The sequence below is a fragment of the Lycorma delicatula genome, chromosome 6, assembly GCF_047948215.1.
Source record: "Lycorma delicatula isolate Av1 chromosome 6, ASM4794821v1, whole genome shotgun sequence".
NCBI classification, from domain to species: domain Eukaryota; kingdom Metazoa; phylum Arthropoda; class Insecta; order Hemiptera; family Fulgoridae; genus Lycorma; species Lycorma delicatula.
This window is the reverse complement of record NC_134460.1, coordinates 117,411,110-117,432,650: the sequence shown is the minus strand read 5'-3', so window position 1 is coordinate 117,432,650 and position 21,541 is coordinate 117,411,110. Positions and strand designations below refer to the sequence as shown.

The 21,541-nt window shown below is 28.2% G+C and overlaps 2 protein-coding genes across 4 annotated transcripts in view; one reads left to right on the top strand and one right to left on the bottom strand.

Annotated features, from left to right (window-relative positions):
• Window positions 1-8,833, top strand: part of LOC142326150 (ATP-binding cassette subfamily G member 4-like) — a 179,931-nt gene extending 171,098 nt beyond the window's left edge. Inside the window, exons 10-11 of the mRNA XM_075368373.1 lie at window positions 6,982-7,137; window positions 8,333-8,833. Coding sequence (XP_075224488.1) covers window positions 6,982-7,137; window positions 8,333-8,677 — 501 coding nt within the window. The 3' untranslated portion in view covers window positions 8,678-8,833. The remainder of the gene's footprint in view (window positions 1-6,981; window positions 7,138-8,332) is intronic.
• A 9,800-nt stretch (window positions 8,834-18,633) lies between these two features.
• Lfg (Glutamate NMDA receptor-associated protein 1 lifeguard) overlaps window positions 18,634-21,541 on the bottom strand; it is a 53,546-nt gene continuing 50,638 nt past the window's right edge. For all 3 annotated transcript variants that reach the window (XM_075368380.1, XM_075368381.1, XM_075368379.1), the window contains one exon: window positions 18,634-20,251. In XM_075368380.1, coding sequence (XP_075224495.1) covers window positions 19,889-20,251 — 363 coding nt within the window. In that variant the 3' untranslated portion in view covers window positions 18,634-19,888. The remainder of the gene's footprint in view (window positions 20,252-21,541) is intronic.

Below are 21,541 nucleotides of genomic sequence, written 5' to 3'. Positions count from 1 at the left end.
ACTAATTCAAATGCAATATTTAAACAAACATAGTTACAACCAATCAATACCTGTATTTACAGGTAATGTAAAATACAGGTAATTAGTATTTTTATAACATATTTATTGACTTAATACATAATAATGCTGATTTAACAAATTTACAAAAACTACATTATTTGCTTGCTTCATTAAAAGATGAAGCATTAGCCATCAATAAATGTCATCATGTCATTAAAGATCTGCTAATAACTAACAAAAATTATATTATTGCTCTAAAATTATTAAAGGTACGATTTGATAACAAATATTTAATTGCATTTTCATAATGCTAATTGCATCATAAGTTCAGATTCCATAAAAAGAGAATTTGTAGATGCTTTATCTAATTTCATTAACAAAATATCCTTACATGTAAATTCACTTGAAATATGCAACTTCCTGTTAATACATCGCAGTCCAATTTCTAACATCTAAATTGGATTATAATACTTTAAGATTATGGAATGAGAAATTGCCAGATTAAAGGTTTCCCAACTTTAAAGACTATAGAATTTCTCAAAACGAGAAGACAACTTGTAGAAAACATTAACATAGTCACTTCAAATACACAAGAGAATACAGGAAACAATGTCAAAACAAATCGCTACAATAATTAAACTAAAACTTTTACCAAATGCTTTACTTTAAATCATAAAAAAACAATATAAAAGAAAAAATATCAGTTTTTATTTAAAATTTAACTTTAACCAGTGTTCTTTCTGTAAAATTAAATCATTACTTATATCAGTGTAAGGAATTTTTAAACTTGTCCATTGATGATCGAAAAGCCTCTTTGGAAAGTAATAATTGTTGTTCTAATTGTCTGCGTAAAGGCCATTCCACTAATTAATGCTATTCAAAAAATTGATATTAGATTTGTGCTAAGAAACATAACACACTCATCCATACAAACAAATTTAATGATTATAAATTAGAAGGTATTAACTCTGAAATGAATACTTATTGTTTATCTAAGAATCAGTCATAGAGAAAAATTGGTAGAGCTCACTCATACATATCATGTGTTGGCAATGTAATGGAAAAAAATAATCAAAGGAAAGTTAAAGAAAATTATGCATCCTATTTTGGGCATCAACAAATCCAGACAAGACAACAAGGGTCAAATGTTGAAAGACATTTTATTACTGAGAAACCACAACCTAAGGTATCGATCAAACAATTTTGCAATAATAATAATAACTAGATCATTCAAATAACGATGATAATCATAACTATCTGTCTCAATGAGATAACAGTATTTATCAAAATAGATCGCATAAGTTATCTCAAGAAAATATTCCTCAGTCGAAACATAAACATATGCAATATCTGAAAGGCGAAGACCCCTTTATAGCCCGTAAAAAAGAATGATTTGATTTTACAAAAACCTATGGATGCCAACGAAAACCTTTAATTCAAAACAAAGGAAATCGAGTATACCAAAGACAAATCTTAACATTAATACAAACGTTAATAATACTGATAGTAATAATAAACGTAATCCTTATTAAGATTTAAGACCACAATCAGGACATTCAAATCAAGAACAAAGCTACATCGGTTATAGTGATATACTACCACTACCGCAAACAAATTCTTTTCAATCTGTCCAATTATGATTCGTCATGGCGGGCAGAGGTGTAGACCTGCATAAATTAAGATTGCTAACATACTCATAAACATTATATTAGCATTTGTAATTCACATTTAGATTATACATTATATTCATGTTTTTTTTTTTGTCTTCAGTCATTTGACTGGTTTGATGCAGCTCTCCAAGATTCCCTATCTAGTGCTAGTCGTTTCATTTCAGTATACCCTCTACATCCTACATCCCCAACAATTTGTTTTACATAGTCCAAACGTGGCCTGCCTACACAATTTTTCCCTTCTACCTGTCCTTCCAATATTAAAGCGACTATTCCAGGATGCCTTAGTATGTGGCCTATAAGTCTGTCCCTTCTTTTAACTATATTTTTCCAAATGCTTCTTTCTTCATCTATTTGCCGCAATACCTCTTCATTTGTCACTTTATCCACCCATCTGATTTTTAACATTCTGCTATAGCACCACATTTCAAAAGCTTCTAATCTTTTCTTCTCAGATACTCCGATTGTCCAAGTTTCACTTCCATATAAAGCGACACTCCAAACATACACTTTCAAAAATCTTTTCCTGAGATTTAAATTAATTTTTGATGTAAACAAATTATATTTCTTACTGAAGGCTCGTTTAGCTTGTGCTATTCGGCATTTTATATCGCTCCTGCTTCGTCCATCTTTAGTAATTTTACTTCCCAAATAACAAAATTCTTCTACCTCCATAATCTTTTCTCCTCCTATTTTCACATTCAGTGGTCCATCTTTGTTATTTCTACTACATTTCATTACTTTTGTTTTGTTCTTGTTTATTTTCATGCGATAGTTCTTGCGTAGGACTTCATCTATGCCGTTCATTGTTTCTTCTAAATCCTTTTTACTCTCGGCTAGAATTACTATATCATCAGCAAATCGTAGCATCTTTATCTTTTCACCTTGTACTGTTACTCCGAATCTAAATTGTTCTTTAACATCATTAACTGCTAGTTCCATGTAAAGATTAAAAAGTAACGGAGATAGGGAACATCCTTGTCGGACTCCCTTTCTTATTAGGGCTTCTTTCTTATGTTCTTCAATTGTTATTGTTGCTGTTTGGTTCCTGTACATGTTAGCAATTGTTCTTCTATCTCTGTATTTGAACCCTAATTTTTTTTAAATGCTGAACATTTTATTCCAATCTACGTTATCGAAAGCCTTTTCTAGGTCTATAAACGCCAAGTATGTTGGTTTGTTTTTCTTTAATCGTCCTTCTACTATTAATCTGAGGCCTAAAATTGCTTCCCTTGTCCCTATACTTTTCCTGAAACCAAATTGGTCTTCTCCTAACACTTCTTCCATTCTCCTCTCAATTCTTCTGTATAAAATTCTAGTTAAGATTTTTGATGCATGACTAGTTAAACTAATTGTTCTATATTCTTCACATTTATCTGCCCCTACTTTCTTTGGTATCACAACTATAACACTTTTTTTGAAGTCTGACGGAAATTCCCCTTTTTCATAAATATTACACACCAGTTTGTATAATCTATCAATCGCTTCCTCACCTGCACTGCGCAGTAATTCTACAGGTATTCCGTCTATTCCAGGAGTCTTTCTGCCATTTAAATCTTTTAATGCTCTCATAAATTCAGATCTCAGTATTGTTTCTCCCATTTCATCCTCCTCAACTTCCTCTTCTTCCTCTATAAAACCATTTTCTAATTCATTTCCTCCGTATAACTCTTCAATATATTCCACCCATCTATCGACTTTACCTTTCGTATTATATATTGGTGTACCATCTTTGTTTAACACATTATTAGATTTTAATTTATGTACCCCAAAATTTTCCTTAACTTTCCTGTATGCTCCGTCTATTTTACCAATGTTCATTTCTCTTTCCACTTCTGAACACTTTTCTTTAATCCACTCTTCTTTCGCCAGTTTGCACTTCCTATTTATAGCATTTCTTAATTGCCGATAGTTCCTTTTACTTTCTTCATCATTAGCATTCTTATATTTTCTACGTTCATCCATCAGCTGCAATATATCATCTGAAACCCAAGGTTTTCTACCAGTTCTCTTTATTCCGCCTAAGTTTGCTTCTGCTGATTTAAGAATTTCCTTTTTAACATTCTCCCATTCTTCTTCTACATTTTCTACCTTATCTTTTTTACTCAGACCTCTTGCGATGTCCTCCTCAAAAATCTTCTTTACCTCCTCTTCCTCAAGCTTCTCTAAATTCCACCGATTCATCTGACAACTTTTCTTCAGGTTTTTAAACCCCAATCTACATTTCATTATCACCAAATTATGGTCGCTATCAATGTCTGCTCCAGGGTAAGTTTTGCAGCCAACGAGTTAATTTCTAAATCTTTGCTTAACCATGATATAATCTATCTGATAGTATCGCCTTGCTGTATCGCCTGGCTTTTTCCAAGTGTATATTCTTCTATTATGATTTTTAAATTGGGTGTTGGCAATTACTAAATTATACTTCGTGCAAAACTCTATAAGTCGGTCCCCTCTTTCATTCCTTCTGCCCAGCCCGTATTCACCCACTATATTTCCTTCCTTGCCTTTTCCAATGCTTGCATTCCAATCTCCAACTATTATTAAATTTTCATCTCCTTTTACGTGTTTAATTGCTTCATCAATCTCTTCGTATACACACTCTACCTCATCATCATCATGGGCGCTTGTAGGCATATAAACGTTAACAATCGTTGTCGGTTTAGGTTTTGATTTTATCCTTATTACAATGATTCTATCGCTATGCGTTTTGAAATACTCCACTCTCCTCCCTATCTTCTTGTTCATCACGAAACCTACTCCTGCCTGCCCATTATTTGACGCTGAGTTAATTACTCTAAAATCACCTGACCAAAAGTCGCCTTCCTCTTCCCACCGAACCTCACTAATTCCTACTATATCCACATTCACCCTATCCATTTCCCTTTTTAAATTTTCTAGCCTACCAACCTTTTTTAAGCTTCTAACATTCCACGCTCCGACTCGTAGAATGTTATTTTTTAATTTTCTGGTGACCCCTTCCTTTGTAGTCCCCACCCGGAGATCCGAACGGGGGACTATTTTACCTCCGGAATATTTTACCAAGGAAGGCGCCTCCATTATTGCTATGTGAAAATGCAGAGAGCCACATTTTCTTGGAAAAAAAGCAGCTGTAGTTTTCCATTGCTTTCAGCTGCGCAGTACTCAGAGGACTGAGTGATGTTGATACGGCCGTTTAAGTCATTGTGACTCACGCCCCTAACAACTACTGAAAGAGCTGCTGCCCTCTTTCAGGAATCATTCCTTAGTCTGGCTCTCAACAGATACCTCTCCGATATGGTTGCACCTTCGGTCCAGCTACTCTGTATCCCTGAGCACTCAAGCCCCCTCACCAACGGCAAGGTCTCATGATTCATAGAGGAGTATATTATATATATATAGTATATATTCATGTATATTATATTATTTATTCATTAACTACATTATATAATTATAGTTTTCAAATCAAGCAGTGTTATCATTTCATATTAAAAATTATCACATAATGTTTTGGCAGGCAGTATGTTCAGACTCAGTGCATTTATTAAAAATTTATTTAAAAAGGACTTTAAAATTTAAAGGTCTTTCTATCAATTCACACTCGGCTCTTGACGATTCAGCGGCTCATTTATGGAATCATTAAAAGCATTTATATACACTTTTACATAATCTTTTATTATTCATTCAAATGTTAAAGGATCACCTAATTATGAAATGATAAATGTCTATATTTATTTATTTGAACCAGCAGTAAACATATAGAGTAATTCCCCAAACCAAGGTGGATATTATCTTGACATATTTTTTGGTCACTCTGACTGCGGATATATACAATTACATTTTTGAAGAATTCATTGTCTAATCTACCAGAACTGTGTAAATTTGTTAAGTGGGGAGGGATATCGTGAAAAAACCTATTTCGATTTTCTTCATAGACAATTTAGAAGCAAATTTGTTACCTACAAACACAAATAAATAATCCAAAAAATTTTCAAAAAATCAATCACCCTTTCTTTAAATTGAAATATATGTTTTTTGTTCTTTGCTCTATCTCCTTTCGATTAAAATCTTATTCATGTTTGTTTTAATTATATGATTTTTATTATATTATGATAAAAATGTAATCTCTAAAATGTTACTTATTTATTAGTGCAAATTTAAATAAGCAATAAGCTTTCAACTTCTAGACTTCATGATACTTATAAATTTTTAAAAGTTAACAATAAGTGTATAAAGTATTAAGTATTTTATTTTAAAGCTTTTATTTCATATTATAGCAGACCAAACATTTAATAAAAAAGTAAAATTTGAAAAGTAATAAAACATTACTTATGTGTTAGTTTTTTTTGTTGTTATTTTTGAATTTTATATTTAACATTATAATGTCTTAAATCTAATTTTAAGACAAAGTTATAATTTGTAATGATCTAAGTTCAGAAATAAAATATTGGCTACCAAAAGGGTTTTATAATTGTGGTAGCATATTTTTGTTATTTTTTTATAAAACGATGAAATTATTTTACTATAATAATTAAGCCAGGCCATTAAATTTTGAATTTTAAAAAGTATTTGATTTTGTATTGAAAAAGCCATGTAAGGTATTATATGTTTTGACTGGCTTTGTCTTGCTCCGCTTTCTAGCTCAAACTATTTACTGAACTGTTTCATAGCTGTTTTCTAATTCAGGAGCAATTTTCCAATTAATCATTTAGCATTCCAATTTACTGTTAGGCTCTTCAATATTTAGTTTAGTTCATCCAGATTGACATAAGCAGATGTTTCTTTCATATCTAAAATGTAAATTATTTCTTTACTTTTTTCTATAAACCTCTATCATTCTTATTAATCAAATTGCCTCTTGTCTTCCTGAATCCATACTGTTCTCTTAAAAAACTACTTGCTCCATTTTTTTACTAAAGACTTTTATTAGCAATTCAGATTAGAAACATTGCTGAGTGCAAAATTAAACTATTTGTTTAAAAATAATCAGCCTCAAATTTTACTTATTCTAGGGCTTTGTTTCTCAGATTATAAACATAGTCCTTGGGAAATCCCACATAGTTGTTCTGTCTCACTGGATATCAATTATATCCTTGTGCAATTTGCATGTTACCTATATAGGCAATAAAGAGATCATTGATGAGAAAAGGGTACAATCAACCCACAGAAAGACTGCCTTGGCTGATCACTATTATTTAGAGCTAGAGAATGAAATCTGTCCAATGCACTAATATTTAAGTACTGTTTTAAAATTCAGCATCTTAAATGCTGCTTTTTAAAAACAAAACATTTTATTAAATAAATTCGTTGAAAAATTATATCTCTTTTTCAGGTATTTTTCAGCCAGTTATATTTAACAATTGTTTACATTATGTCTGGTTTACCATTAGAATTCCATAGGTTTCTTGTATTCAGTACTGTGGGTATAATAACTGCTCTTGTTTCTGAAGGGATGGGACTTGCTATTGGATCTGTATTTAATGTAACTGTAAGTATAATTATTATTAACATTATTTTCTAACAAATCATTAATTATTTTCTAAGTTTTTCCTCAGTCATCAGTTGTATATAAAGTGAAAGTGGTATTTTACTTTCCTTTCCATTTTTTATACATACTTTATTCAACATTGAATAATATAACTAACAATAGAATTATAGCTAGTGAAAGAACATCTATGAATTTATATATGGTCAAATATTTTATTCTTCTTTTTCCATTGGAAGAAACCATCATTTTCCTCATTTTAACAATTTCTTATTGCATTTACTGAAACCATATATCAATACTATACAACCTTCAATTCTTTTAAGTTGTTTCAACTAATAAAACTACTAGATATTTAAAGTTTATTGCAAAAGTTTCTGCTGGTTTGCCATGATAACTTATCAAATGATTTCCTTCTTCTTATAAACTATGTTGGATAATATTAATTTAAATACATATAGGTAATAATGAATTACAAATATTTACTTCTTATTCTTAACATGTATTTATTTATTCCATAAACAACAGATTGAATGACACTAATTAAAGTTTATGTTAAATGAATTCTGTTAAGTTAAAAACTCCAAAGTGAACCAGGATTCAAATCCAGAACCCATGCAAATGGGTTATATTCATGTAAAAGTAAATTTTACTTATTATAAATTTTGAAGAAGGTAACTTTAAAAAAGAGAATACTTTTATTTCTTTCAAATGGTCAAACAACCAGACAGTTTATTTTAAATGAAACTGTTACAAATGAAATCTGTGAAGAACCTTACACCAATTAAAAAATGTAAATAATTCTTAACATTTTTTAAGGCCCATATTCTTCCAAATATATCATCTTATAATTTGTTAAAATTTATATGATGAATATCTTCATTAAGAATGATTTCAAATTTGTTTTCATATTTTATGATGCCAAAAAGGTATTTGTGTTATTCAAATTTTTTTCACCATGTTTGACCCCATCTAATTTAGATTATGTAGCATTACTGTAATACTAGTAAAAAATGTTCAAGTCACATCTACACTGTAATTAGTGTGCATCTTGTTATGACAATGTGACTTCAACCCTTAAAAAAAAAGAGTTCTACTGTTTATTGTTGTTAACAATATTACAGTTTAATTACTTGATAAAATTTGATGAAACAAAAAATTTTTGACTACTTTAAATTAATTTATACATATTTTTCAGAATGGAAGTGCAGTTGGTCCGATGACAATAGCACCATTTCTTGGATTTGCAATATATGGTTTTGATTTTGCAAAAAATATACCAATATGGCTAATGCCTCTTCTTAAAACAAGTTTCTTGCGTTCTGGTGTGATTGCATTGGTTATTGCAGTTTTTGGAATGGATCGTCAACGACTTGATTGTTATCATGAAATCTACTGTCATTTTAAAAATCCAAAAATTATAATACACTATTTAGATTTAGATCATGTTTCACCTTGGCATGAAGTTTTGGCAATGTTTTTTATGTTATTAGTATTTCGAATACTTTGCTACTTTGGTCTTAAATGGAGAGTAAGAACTTGACACTTGTTTTTTTTTGTTTGATAAATATGAGTATTTTATTGTGTATATAAATATTTTGTACTACCTTTTGTTTTTAGTATTAGAATAATTATCAATAATGATATTTGTAAATATATTAAAACTTTGGTCTGAAAATGGAAGAAGAATGGAAAAAAATTTATTCGTTAAAGTTTATTTTAGTACCTTTTTACACTGTGAGATTGAGCCTCATAAACCTGGCAAATACACCAAGATATTGATATCCCAATACATTGATTCCAAGTATAATGAAGTTGTCTTAAGATGTAATGTACATGTTTGTTAGGTATTTTAATATTTCTAATGTTAAGATTATTTTGTAACCCTCAGCAGTCTATGGGTGAATTATGATGTTGCCAATTTTTAAATAACATCTCGTTTTAAAAACAATATTTTAAATTTAACTTATACACAAAATTTTATTTATTACATAGCAATTATAAGATAATAAATCCTTTATGTGCCATAAAAGCACAATGCTCAACAAAATAAAGCAATAACCAAAATCTTTAATATTAGAATATTAGCATCACAATTTCAAAAATTATGTTTATAACTTTTTGATAATTTGGGGGCTTTTTAATGATAAAATATTCCCACTAAAATTGATTTTAAATAAATTGAAATTTTAAAAAAATTTTGAGTTATTTTTAAATTTGGGAGCTTCTCATCACAGAAGTATTAAGTTATTTTTGTGACTTTACTGTTTCAAAATATGTTTTGGGAATAATTTTTTTCCATTTTGGGGGTTCTTATACACAAATTTAAAAAAAATAATTTTTTAAAATTGTTTAAAAAAATACAAATATACAGCACATAATTCTAAATAAACAAAGTTGTAATTTTCTAAGAAAGGGAGAAAATTTTTGACTAATTTTTTCCTTAAAGAAATAGTAAATATTTTCTAAGATTCCCTCAGACCACTGGGGTGGGATGGACAAGTAATTTTTAAATTAGTTTGAAGGTCTGAAGAAAAGATAGATGTAAAAACTCCAGTAACTCCTTTTCTGAACAAAGCTATGGCTAAAAAAATCTATAGTCAATTTTTGGAGAGAATGGTGAATATTAAATAAAACCAACTTTTTGTAAGAAAATGTTAGCTAAAAGTGCTCCTGTAGATTTGAATTTTATTTCGGCCAAAGCACTTCCACTCTGTGAAAAAAGTTTTTCGCACATTATTTACAATTTATTTAAATTATTTTTTTGTTAATTTAAAAAAAGTCTTCTTAGGACACAAAACTTAAAGCCAATCTTCTTAGATTTTTTTAACCGATCTATATACCTTCCCATTAAAGCTAGAGCTGGTATAGCAGCATATATTGCTATAACCCCCAGGGAATTAAAAATTTACCTACCTTTTGAATACAATTTTGAGGTCATTAAAATCCATATCAATCTAACCCCATGATGAAAATTAATGGTATCAACATCGATTAAAGAAATCATTAGGCCAGATCAGTATATCCATCAAAATACAGATCTACATATTTAACTTACAGATACATATTGCTTCTGGAATTTTTCAATGATAAAATCATGTTTTTTTAGATAGGGAGGGTAATGAAATATAAAGATCTGCAAGAATTTGACCCAATTATTATAATTTCTCATACAATTATTGAATAGCTATACAATACAATTATAAAGACAATATATAAAACATATTTAACAATTTTAAGTTGGTGCCACTGTAATAGAATATCATAACAATGAACAGATCACACACATAAACATCAATCACTTCATCTTCTACTAATTTATAACATACTTAAGGTAAAAAAAGTAATAAAAGACTGTAGCATGTTTTTACAGGAATTCCTGATAACTAGACTGGAAGAGTAAGTGAAGCAACATATTTTAACATTTTTCCAATTGTCTTAACCATAACTCCAAATTTATAGATAACTGCAATTTTTAATTTTCATTTCAAAACCAGAAAATAACTGATGATGATTTATGATGGACAGATTTTTTTTAAAGATGTACAGTTGGATTTCTGAATGAAATGGTGGTGTAAAATGGTATTCTCTGTAATATGTACAGAAATGGAATACCTATTGGTAAATATTTATTTTTTATGACCAGTAATGAAAATTATTAATGCTATTATTTATACATAATATTTTAGTAGTACAAAAATGTTAAAAGTAGATGTTTAGTGTAACCCATAAATATGTTTATACCTCTATTTATTCTGAAAAAGAGTTCACATTTCTTACCATGAACCTTCTTCTTACTTTTGTTTATTGATTTTATAAACTGATATCATTTTGATTTTTATGCTAATAAGTACTACTGTTCTTGTGAAGACATTATTTATGTAATGAATACTGGAAATAACTGACCTACGACCTGTTTTTGTAATTACCTTACTCTCCTCTTTTGCATTTTATAGCCCATGATAAATGCCAAGCCTGATCTGGGATTTGAACCCAAATTTGTTAGTGACACACATCTCATATATATATATAATATATATATATGAGGGACATTCACATCAAATTAATCTAGAATGTAAATGGAGATTCCTGTGCATTCTTTTTACCTGTTCAGGTAAAAATATCAGCTATTACTGCATGGTGAGCTGGCATGAAGCAACATTAAATAACAACAGTCAGTCTTAAGAACATTGCGTCCAATGTAGTGAGTGGATATGTGGAACAGTGCACTGTAATGAAATTTCTCGTGAATGAAGGCGTAAAACTCTGGTGAGATTTATTCGCGACTCCTTGCGCAGTACATAGTGATGAGACTTAATCACATTAAAACATTTGTGTGGTGCAAACATTTTAAAGGTTGTAAAACAGTGAGTGATAATCCCAGACAAGGAGGTTCAGGGCCACCAAAGTTACTGCCTCAATTTTTTGGGATAAAAATGGCATCATTCATGTAGATTTTCTACCCCCATGGAGTCATTATTGCACAATGCTCTATGCAAAAAATGGTCTGGTGTGATCACTAAGGTGTTCTGTTCCTGCAGGACATTGCACGACTGCATACAGCTTACCGAATGATATGCACGCAATAAGATCTTGGCTGGGAGTTATTGCCACATCCCCCATACAGTTCGGACCTCACTCCTAGTGATTTTCACCTGTTCAGGCCCTTGAAATGGTTTCTGGGGGGCCAGCATTTCAACAGCAATGATGAGGTGAAGCAGTTAGTTCTATCTTGGTTTTGACATAATGACAGATCTTTCAACACTGCAGACTACCAGGCACTAGCGAAACGCTGGGATAAATATAGCATGGGATTATATAGAGAAATAAGAGCATTTTTTACTATCATAAGTGTGTTCTACAATTATTAACAATTAATGGTCCTGGATTGACCTGAACACCCTTGTATACATTCTAATCTTAGAATAACAAATACAAAATGAAGCAAACTATTTTTTATGCAAAATAACTATACAGTAAACCTATAATTATAGTCAACAGTATTTTTTTAATAAAAAGAGTATAGTCAATTTCATTTGACCTGAATTTATTTATACTTCTTTCATTCCTTCACGGATTACAAGCATTAGATTTTTTTTAACAATTAATGGAATTAATTCACACATAAAATGGAAAATTTATTAACCTATAGAAATGCCAGGACAAGGAAATTAAACCCCTAACTTTTTGAATGAAAAGTTAACATGTTAAAATAAAATAAAAGATGTTCACCATGGAGGATGGCATCTGGGTCAATCCATATATGACATTTTTTTAAATCTGTTTTTGTACTACTACTTTGTTCACAGTTTTTCCAAAATTATTTTGTGGTTTTTACACGGGGACCTTGTTAATTTTAGACCAGAGAAATTATTGTTTTTTCAAGGGTTTATTGAAATAACTGCTATCAGTCAATGAAAACAGGAAGCCCTTACAGAGAAATTTTAAAAAAAGGTTGAAATTTCTATCAAAATATTTCCATTTTTTTAGGGAGTTTAGGAAGTTTTTTTTAGTCACAAAGTACGACAGAAATTGTGCAACAGTTCTTGCTCTTTGTGAATACAACTTCTTCCTTAAGACTAAATTTTAATAATAATAGATCTAATATAAGATTTATTAAGAATATCAGTTTTAACTGGGTAGTGGTTATCACGCACTATTAGTACAATATCAAAAAATTGAAATACATAATTACAAGTATTCATAAAGTTCTTAGCCTGACACAAGATTTTTCAGAATTTTATTTCATTTTTCAATGTCACCTTTCAATCTGACCAATGTCTTTTCAACTTTTTAATACCCTCAGTACAATACAATTTTTGCCACTTTGCAAGATAACCAGTTGTATCAACTTTCATCTCATCATTTGAATTTAATTTTAATCCATAGAGCCATTTTTTCAGATCTGAAAAGAGGAAATAATTTCTTCAAGTCAAATCTGACAAATACGGCGCATGTGAAAGCAATTTGAGCATAGGTCATGGAGTTTTGCAATGACAATCTGAGATATTTGTATATTATCATACTAAAAGAGTACTTTTCTTTCTGGCCAAATATGGATGCTTAGCCTGAATACCGCTCTTCAACTTCAACTGGTCCAACAGTAAAGCACAATACTTGAACACTACCACAAGAATAAAAAATCTTTTCTGCAGATGGAATTGTTATTGCTTTCTTTGGTGCACTTTCACCTGCTCCCACCAACTATTTGTTATTTAATGGCGAATTCATGTTTCATATATTGCTATAAAAGATTAAAGAAACTCAGCAGAATTGTGTTTAAATAAATTAAAAAACTTGAGAAGTGTTCAGTTGAATACATTTGTGATATGACAGTTCCACTAATGGGAAACATAAGGTTTTTCTAACAAAAAGCATTATGTAAAATGTAGTGAATAGTCTATCAAGAAGTTTGCAACCATATAATGTTAGCTTGCATACCTTCAGTCAGCAATCATTTGAATCAGTAATGTGGATTGTTGTGACAATTTCATCAGTATATAGAAATTTTTGATCATCCAAAACATTCAGAATCCATAATCTTGAATGTATGTACCATGTTTAAATTCAGCAGAACTTTATAACAGCTCAAGCTTCAATTTTACCCGTTTTTCAGAAAATTTCAAAACTTGTTTGCTTTACTCAATTGCCACAAAGAAGCAACCTAATGCACACATCTAAAACTAAAGATACCTAAAGGATTACATGAGGTGTTTTATGTAGTCAATTTTGAAATAAAAACAAAATTTTAAAATAAGAACAATCTTTATTATTTACACATAAAAAGTACATTTACTTACTTACCTAATTTCAACTTCAACACATTTTTCATAGTTAACTTCTTATTCGAGATAACATCTTACATCATCATAACATTAACTTCTTATGAACATATATAACATAAGATAATGTCATAATTTCTTCATTCTCTCTTCAAGATATTTCACTGCCAGTGACTTACACCATGCTGCAAAGCTATCTTTCAATTTCTTGTCATTGTCAAATCTTTGTGATTAAGCCACTGTTTAAATGTGAAGAAAAGATTATTGTTAGGAGCTAAGTCTGTGTTATAAGGTGGATAATTGATAATTTCCCAATAAAACTTTTCTAATTGCATCACTGCATGTGTATGCAGCCGACCAATATCATGCAAAAATAATACCAAAGGATAGCATCCCATGTTTTATAGCTCTTCTAAAATTTTATATTATTTTGCAATATGTATTGGCATTAACAATAATTCTGATCACTAAATTTGTTAAGCAAGACGAAAGGATCTTTTTTCCCCTAAAAATAGTACTTAACATTCTTCGTACGAAACTTACTTTTTTTTCTTGTTTAAACTTCTTTAGTTTAAAAAATTATGAATGCAGCAATCACATTAACTGCTGTTGTGTCTCGATGTTTGAATAAGAAATCCAGAATTAAATTTCCGGTAACAATGTGATCAAACAATTCATCACGTTTATTTTTGTACACGGCAAAAATTCATGTGCTACAGCAAGACATTTTTCCTTGGTTCTTCAAGTTTTGCTTTGCAATATTTAATTTTTTACAGGTGGGGAGTTAGGGGGCCCCTAAGCACTTTAAGAGATAAGAAGTTTTTTCTTTTTGTTATTGCTCGAGTAATATCTTTTGTTTCACACCTTCTTATTAATGCTGGGGGGGGGGGGGTTGAACACTTTACAATACAAGAAGCATTTTTTTCAGATATTTTATTTTATATTCTTTGGTTAAAAAAATCCAGTTAACTCAATCTTCCTTTTATGTTAAGTGTAAAAATAGCAATATATTGTTTACTCCAAGATTATAAATATATAAATATATACTGCATCAATAAATTTTTTTTAAAATGAAATATAATTATCAACTTATCATTTTCATTATTTTTTTCCTCCTACGGCTTCAAAAGTGACAAATTTATTTAGTTTTACTACAATAAAGCAATTTTTAATTCAAAATTTTTATACTTAGAAGAGGAATATCTGCATTAATAACTATATTGATTAAGGATTAATTAATAATTAGTACTTATATGTATATAACATAATCACAATTTATTAAACATAAGTAAATACATAATAATAGTAAAACATACAAAATTAATAATTAATATAAATACTAATCTTTTTCAACATTTTATAATATAAAAAAACAAATACGCTATCAGAAATTATTGGAAAAGATCAAAATATTCATTATGTGAAAAATAACTTCAACAGTATAATCATTATAAAACTACACAAACGCATCCTTAACAATCATTTTTTTCTTTTCAAAAATATTTATTTAATAATCTAGACATCAATTTTTTTAATAAACTTTCATCAAATCAAAAACATCTCATTTTTCATTAAATACAAAACTTTGGTAAGGAGGAACAATTTATTCATGATCTACATTAATGTACATCATAAGTTTGACCCAATTCTCAATTATCTACCAAGAGAAAGTAGGTAAAATAATTTATACAGGAAACAAAAGAATTAATGCAAAATAAAAATATCCTTGTGAGTGTACAGAAGATAACATAATCAGTAGAAAGTGGAAAAGAATAAAACAAGATATTGTATTGTCTGAAAGTGAATACAACAGAAAATTGAATTAATAAAAATGAGATAACTGAAGAAGATTTTTATCAGGATCTTCACTCCAAAAATACACAACAGAAAGAAAACAAAAGCTTTCAAAAGCTGCTAATAAAGGAAAATATCAAATAAAAATGGTCAGTAGCAAAAGAAATGAAAATAAATGCAGGAGACTAAGAGATATTTGATTTACATTACAATTAACAGAATGAACTAATTTTTTTATGTACTGAAGTTGTGGTGAAAATGATTAATTATTTCTTAAGGGGTAATGAACAATAGAGAGGTGTAATAAAGGCAGAGGGGTCGAGAAAGAAGCAAAAGAAAAAATATTATTACGAGTATATGAAAATTTTACATTACATTTAGATAAGGAAAATGTATTACTTCCTTTTATCAACTGACAAAAATCATTACAATTTGAACTGAATGAAAAAAAAACAACAAATAAACTGTTAAGGAGTAATATACTGATTTACAAAAATATAATTAGACATACATAAAATTAAATCCAAATATTTATTTACATCATATACAACTTTACTTGACTGAATAGTTTGTTCAAAACTTAAGGTTTATTAAAAATAAAATATATAAAGGATAAATCTCATCTGAAATTTTGATATTTATTTTATTACTGGCAAAATTAAATGTTATTTTTCTTCTATATGAAATAAGGTTTCACAGGACTAAAAAATATGCCATTTTAAAGAAATATTTAATAATAATAAAAAAAGTACTAAACTTGAAATATATGTTAGCTATCAGTCTAAATTAACCTATTAGCACAACATTACAAAGAATGAAAAAACAATTTGCTTAAAAAACCTAGATAATTTTAGCAGTTAAGTCTTACTATCATACAAGTTTATATATTAACAGAGCACTTTTACAGATATTAACAGCTGGAATTCACTTTTTCTGTTAAACGCTTTGACTTACTTAATATACCTTGTACAAGTACGTACATATATAAAAATATCTACATCAAGAATATGAACATATTTATGATTTTTTTATGGTATTTGTGTTATTAATATTCTCTAATATGAGATATTAAAACATTTGTGATTATACTAATAGGTTTACTAATAAAAATAACATGCATAAACATACAATAATTGATAAGAACTAAACTTTCAAGCAAAATATATAAACATTACATAACTGAAATGTTTAAAATATTAATCATTGAACAGTTTTGAATATTATAAATTATTATTTGTTAAACACACATACATACATACACACACACACACACACACACACACATATATATATATATATATATATCTAAATGTTTATAAGAATATCAATATAATATACACCACACACACACACACACATATATATATATATATATATATATATATATATGTGTGTGTGTGTGTGTGTGTGTGTGTGTGTGGTGTATATTATATTGATATTCTTATAAACATTTAGATCACTGTTTATAAATAACAAAAGCCTTACACTTAAAACGAAAAAATATATGAGTTTTCACAAACAATAAAATACAAGCTGTGGTAACACCATTAGGTGTCCTGTAATAATATTTTACACAAGAAAAAAGGTAGTTCAACCACTTTATTAGATAATAGCTATAATTTCAACATTTTAAAAAACAATAAAGCCCATGAATCAAATAGTTCAGGTCTAAAGCTAATATACGTTGAAAAACATGAGGCCCAAAATAACAAAGTTTTATATATTTATCACTAAAACCATAAAAGACATTACTATGATATTTAATTTGTATACCCAATATTTCACTTGTAAGTTCAGATGTATATTTAGATGGAACACTCATTGGAACCCGGTTAAACCAAAAATACATATGAAAAAAGAATGCTTGCAGTAATTGGCTACGATTCATTTAAATGACTATCAGTATGTGCAAACCCAAACGAAAATTACCTTTCTTATTAATAATTCAACTTTTTAACCATTAAATTTTGTAATTTATTATTATTATAATAAACCAATGTGAAACAAAGGCAGCTTTACTGATAAGCCATTGCAACATTTTTTGTTTGTTTGTTACATTCAGTCAATTTGCTTGTCATTTTGTTTCAATTTAATCAGAATGCATTTACCATTAATTTTATTATCAATGACAAATTAAAAAAAAGAGCTTTAACACATTTAACAAGGGCGAAAGGTATATTGAATTATTAAGCAGTAATAAATGAATATACAATATTTTGACAAATAAGGTATTATAATTTACAAGATCATTGCAATAATTGTTGTATTTTGAAGTCTTAAAACGGATTAAATTCGCTCAAAAATCTAATAAATTATAATTATACTTTAATTCAGCCAAAATAGTGAATTTTATTTTATTATGCACTCCAGTTTATAATTATATAAACTATTACTTATAAACAAATATACATCTAATCAGTCTGTTACTCGCTTACTATCTTACCTGTTAATTAATTGCAAATTAAATTACCAATAAGAAAATGAAACACAAATTCTTCATATAAGAATGAAAAGTCACATAATAAAAAAAAAAATACTAATAATTTATTTAAAGAACAGTTTCTTTTAGTATTTTCCCTTTTCATTATTTAAAAATTAAACTCCAAGAAAATGAATAAAAATTTTATCCAGCCTGACAAAAGAATTAGGAAAACTTAACAAATTATATAAACATTCACCCTTTAAACAGTCTGAGCTAATAGAAATAATATTATAATAAATTCAGAATAGTGAAGAATTTATTTAGAAAAAAAGTTTATCCATCAAAAATGTTCATTAATTAATTACAGTAAAAATGTATATAAATAAAATATGATCAAACAAAATATATACAGAAAAACACAGTGTTCAAGTGAAGAAGTAATTTGTTTTATTTTTCATGATACAGAAATGGTGCTAATAACAAACAAAAACAACACTGAAGACCACCTTGTCAAAGAATATTTTATTACTGAATGAAATTTTTTATTTTTCAAGTTATAATTAAATTTAACAATTAATAAAAATGTAAGATAAAAGTAGATCTGCTACTAGTTACTTCTTAATATATGTAAAATTGCATGGAAAAAACTTTAATTAGATTCACTTAATGAATAATTTTTAAATATGAGTAATAATCAATAATTCTTAACTGTTAAGAGAGAAAACTCTAATTTTAATAGTATTATTTGGAAAACAGATGTAATAATGAAATAATTACATACTGAACTGAAAAGGAAAGAAGTGTACATAGTTTCATATATATTTTATATATAAATATATAAAATATATCAAGAATATCAGTATATTCATGAATAAAGCTTATATAACATATAAACATTCAAATATATAAATATATTTTTATTTATATGAAGATTAATGTTAGGTAGTATTATATTATAATCTGAGAAACAAAACCAAATAAATGAAAGGAATTAAATGTACCACAGCACATACACTAGTATTATTTTATATTTTAACATACATTAAGAACTATAATTATTCATATAATTTACAAACTATCATTTTTGAAAATGAAGTCCAACGGAGGCACCAACAAAAAGTGCATTTTTTAATTCTGGTAAGATGTTGAGAATGTGTAAAACATTATTAACACTATCACATAAAAGGAAAACAAATGATGAAATCAGTTTAAAAAACTTATTCCATTATGAGTTAAACTTATATAGCTTTTTTGGAGTATTCAATGTATCAAACTAATGTCACAAGTTAATATAATTTTTGACAAATAATCATCTTCTTAATTCTTTATTGTAATTTTGTAATGTTTTAAAGAACAAAACTAAAACAAATGTTATGTAAGTATACTTCTTGTTAAACAGTATTTGTACTTTGTTTATTTCATTATAACATCTGTAAAACCAGCATAGCTTGCATATAATTGCCCATACATTGTAGGCATCAAGGATTTTTTGACAAAAATGAAAAAAAAAAAACATGTAATTTACAAGAGTAAATAAGTTATTATATACAGCAGTAACATTGAAGTGTGGCTCTTATTTATAGTAATTAAATTGTAACGATACATAGTAACATTCATAAAAATTAAACAACAGGTATAGTATAGCCTATATTTAAACATCATATTAATGAATTCATTAACGATTTCATTTTAAAAGGAAAAAACTTCAGCAACGCACTTATAGAAATCAAATAAATATATATAAAACTCACATAGTTTAATCTCTTGAGGAAGAGATAATTGTTAAGATATATAAAAACAGATTTATAATATCGATATAAAGATTCAAAGAAGCAAAAATGTATTCTTCCGGTGAGATAGAATATTTATGTTCACCACCGATCATCAATTGTGTGTCATACACGATATACAATGAGAATATAAAGGCTCCAACAGAAGCAAAAATCAATGTAGTGGTATTTGTACGGGGAATAAACATAAACAGCAAGCTGAACACAAATAAAATTAAAACTGCCACAAACAGAACTCCACCCATGAGAGTAAAATCTATTTTCGTCTGGAAAGCAAATATTGTAAGACCTAGGCATACAACTGCAGTTATCCCAACAGCCCAAACGACCTAAAAGAAAAATGAAACAGCCAAATTAATTACTGTAACAGTACCAACAAATACTGTTATAATTATTTCCTGAATTGTTTTTTCCTTAAGCACACATATTTAAGACAAGTCTTCTAGTTAGATCAAAAAATCACTTGAAGGACCATATTTTGTACAAAAGTATCACCGTACCATCTTCCAACTAATCATCATTTTTCATATGAAGAATTTGTGTGCAATTTACTTTGGATGCAACCAAATACTCTTGTATGAAAATGGATCGGAGAACAATCAATCAACTGGAAACAGTGTGCATATAAAATTATTTATTAATTTAATAAATAATTTACCTTTTATTATTCAGTGAACATAATTACTCAATCAATGGTTTATATGCTTCATGAATACCAACAGTCAGGAAGAAAGCACTCTCATGAACTTCTCTTTTTTTTTGTAAATGTTTCTCCACAAAAAAAAAAAGAGTTGTGTTATACACAATATAATTCATATAATTTTAGACCACATATAGGTGAAAGTTTTACCATTGAACCTCTTCAAGTTAAAATATATGATACACAAGTAATTGTGATCATACATTTGTAACCCCACCACACACTTACACTTTTACAGACTGTCAATGTATCTAAACCAAGTGGAAAATAAAAACAATATAAATCATTTATATAAAATCTTAACACTAAATGACCAGTCTGTTAAACAACCGTGATCAGTAAACAGTAAAAGATAAATTTAAAAAAAAAAATCAAAGAAAACATGGGTAAAAGTAACACACTGTTCTGCACACAACAAGGTAAAAGTTACTCTAAAAACCACTACTTTGTAACTATGATTTGTAACCACTGTGATTGTAACTATGTCTAAGAAATTGGCTACTGTTCTTATAAACACTAAGTATAAAACTGTACAGGTGGAAAAAATGGGCATTTAAAAAACTGATTTATAAGCACAGTAATTACAACTTACGCTAAACGGGGCAAAAATTGAAAGACTAAAACTAGAATAAAGGAGTATTTAGCTCATTAAAAATTTAGATGACTAGAATGATTGACAGCTGCATCCCAACATTACATGGAAATTGATCACAAAAATAATTTATTAAACAATGGACTGTAATAACAACAATTTGATAGTTTGCGTTATCAGTGCCTGGAATAAAATAAATAAAGAGAAAAAAAGGAATAACAGATAAAAACTACATGATAAAAAACTAAAAAAGTAAACAGCTAAAATAACATAAAAAAAACTAAAACAATAAAAAACTACAATATTTAAAAACAAAAACCAAAACTA